The sequence below is a fragment of the Galeopterus variegatus genome, unplaced genomic scaffold (genome assembly GCF_000696425.1).
Source record: "Galeopterus variegatus unplaced genomic scaffold, G_variegatus-3.0.2 Scaffold192, whole genome shotgun sequence".
In the NCBI taxonomy this organism is placed as follows: Eukaryota; Metazoa; Chordata; class Mammalia; order Dermoptera; family Cynocephalidae; genus Galeopterus; species Galeopterus variegatus.
Window position 1 is genome coordinate 508,970 of NW_007726303.1, and position 2,676 is coordinate 511,645.

The following is a 2,676-nucleotide window of genomic DNA, read 5'->3' on the forward strand; positions in this document are numbered from 1 at the left end:
TTCTACTTCTGTCAGTTTTTGCTTCATAAATTCTGATTCTGTTAATAGGTTTATGCCAGCGAACAAATTCCTGATGAATAATAAACTGTTCTTTTATACTTGTGTTACATCCCTCTTGTCTCTAATAATGCATTTTGTGTTGAGGTCTGCTTTGTTCTCATATTCATGCCATCTTTCCTATGCTTACTCTTTCCATGGTGTATATTTTCTTGGATCAGTATTTAAGTTAATTTCTCAGCCTAGAATTCCTGCATCACATAAGCAGTAAAAAGTTGGATATTTGCATTCCACATCAGGTGTAGGCCTGGAGTTTCTAAGTCTCATAGGTAAAATTTCCCTCTATCAAATGCTGAACAGATGAAAAGGTCCCTCACCATTTCCCTGGACAAGCGAGTAGAATTTTTCTGGAACTCTTTTATAGGAATAGGCAGAGCCTCCTTTTCTGCTCCCTTCCCCTCTCCTCCCTGGTTCTTGTACAGAAATTCGAACCCCAGATCCTAGACCCTAAACCCTATTTATTAAATTTGGAACTTAAAACACCCTTGAGTTTTCTGTGGTGTCAGCTCATAATTACTCTCAGACATACAGCTTTGATTCATCTTTGTTTTTGGAGCCAGGACTTTTTTCTTCTTTTCTTTGAGCTTCCCTATTTTGAAAAATTGCTATATTTTACCTGACATTTTTATGTGTATATGGGAGTAGGGGAAAGGCATACATTTCACATGTATCTGCCTTTTTCCCCCCTGGATATTTCTCCCCTCATTCTGTGTACTTCCCCCTTCCTGGAAGAGAAAAGGAGAAAACTGAAATGATCTCATCTTGGGATGGAAGTGAGGGAGGAGAGAAAAAGAAGAAAAGAGTGAGCAGTGTTCAGTTAAAGCTTATGAAAGATGACTTAGGACACCGTTTCTCTTTAATTCACCTGTATTTGAACCCTGCTCTCTTCCCAGGCCCCTGTCGCTATGCACTCATTCCTCCTGATTTCTGTCCTTTACAGAACTTTCTGGTGGGCTGGAGGCTGCGGGTGGGCTCTCATGACTGCTGCTTCAACCGTAGATTACTCTTGTGGCTTTGGTGGCCGTTATGGGGTGGAGAAGGATAAACAGGACAAGGCTGCACTGGGATATGACTACAAGGGAGAGACGGAGAAACACGAGTCCCAGAGAGGTGAGTAGGAGTTGAAAGGAGGGAGGTTGCAGAGTAGCACAGGGCCCTCCTTCCTTCCTTTCTGGAACCCAACCCGAGGGCCCCAGATGTGCAGGGGAAGTGGCTGGGTGGAGAGTAAGTGCATGTGGCAGGGGGGGTGACTGACAAGTTAGGTGATGGCCAGAAGGGGTTTGGCTGTGAGTCTTAGAGGCCCCTCTGCCTCACACAGCTCAGAGAGGTCTCCTTCTTCCCTGGGACACATAGGGGGTGGCTGCAGGGCTCTCCCTATTTTTTCCTATTTCTTCCTTTACATTTCCTCATCTGTCACTTCTCTCTCTTTGTGTTTCCCTCCTTTCCTCTCTCTTTTCTCCGTTCTCTTCCGACCTCTTTTCTCCCCATCTTTCCGCTCTCTTCCCATCCATGCCTCTCTCTCTATCCTCTGATTCTCATGTTTCCCTTCTAACATCTGTTTTCCACCTTCTTGTCCTCTGGTCTTTCTTCCCGCTGCTCCCTCTCCCCACCTATTCCCAGAATTCTTATCTCCTGTCATGGTTCTCAGAACTTTCTGTCCTGCAGATTATGCCAAGGGCTTTGGTGGACAGTATGGAATCCAGAAGGACCGAGTGGATAAGGTAAACCACCAGAACACCAATGTCTTGGGAAGAGTCCCCTAAGTTTAGGGAAGTGTGCAGAGAAGAGTGAGAGGCAAGGCTGGGAGAAGGATGGGACAGTGGTACTGGGTGCCCTGAGCCTATCCTGCTAGTGTCCTACACCCCCCATTGACTGTCCTCAGCATCCAGTGGGCATAACTTCCAAAGTCTGAGCTTTGACTGAAGAGAGTGGAGGGAGTCAGAGAGAGACAGAGATAAACCACAGGCAAAGGTGACGTTAGACTTGAAATTTCATTGATTACTTGGCATTGCTCAACTCAATCTTTAGTCTCTTCCCACTCCATGTCACTGTGCTCCCCTGCACTAGTTCCTCCTCATGCATTGGCTGGGGCCCTGCTACATTCTAGGCAACTGGGCTTGGAAAGGCAGTGGTAAAGATGAGCCACAAGGCTCAGCAGCCGGCAGTGACTGTGGAAGAGCCAGTGGTGCCTGCCCCACTGCCCAAGAAAGTCTCCTCAGAGGTGAGCGCTTGGCCCTCTGGGATCCACATCCAGGATCTCTTGCCCAGACAGGAGCTTAAAGGGCACAAGTTATTGACAGAAAAATAAGGCAAAGGCCTCTCCTGTCTTAGGCAGGGTCTGCTATTCCTGTCTTTAGGAAGATTTCAGTCTGACTGTGTAATTGGGCCTCATACAGGAGACATTAGTTAGGAAAAAAAGCAAGATTTACATAGTTCAACAGAAGGCAGGTCACCAGCCAGCACAGCCAATCGTTGCTGCAGGAACTAAGAAGAAGGAGCTGTCACTACAGGTTGGAGCTCATTTTGAGGGATGGGTTCCATCTGGGTTGGCGGAGAGCGGGGGGGGGGGGGTTCCTGGTAAGTGTAAGAGTGAAGACTGGAGAGAGGCCCCATTGTCCA

The 2,676-nt window shown here is 47.2% G+C and overlaps 1 protein-coding gene across 1 annotated transcript in view; it reads left to right on the forward strand.

The window, feature by feature from the left end:
* The window catches only part of HCLS1 (hematopoietic cell-specific Lyn substrate 1), a 21,987-nt gene that overhangs the window by 16,353 nt on the left and 2,958 nt on the right, over positions 1-2,676 (forward strand). The window contains exons 6-8 of the mRNA XM_008564906.1: positions 1,057-1,167; positions 1,723-1,778; positions 2,165-2,278. Coding sequence (XP_008563128.1) covers positions 1,057-1,167; positions 1,723-1,778; positions 2,165-2,278 — 281 coding nt within the window. The remainder of the gene's footprint in view (positions 1-1,056; positions 1,168-1,722; positions 1,779-2,164; positions 2,279-2,676) is intronic.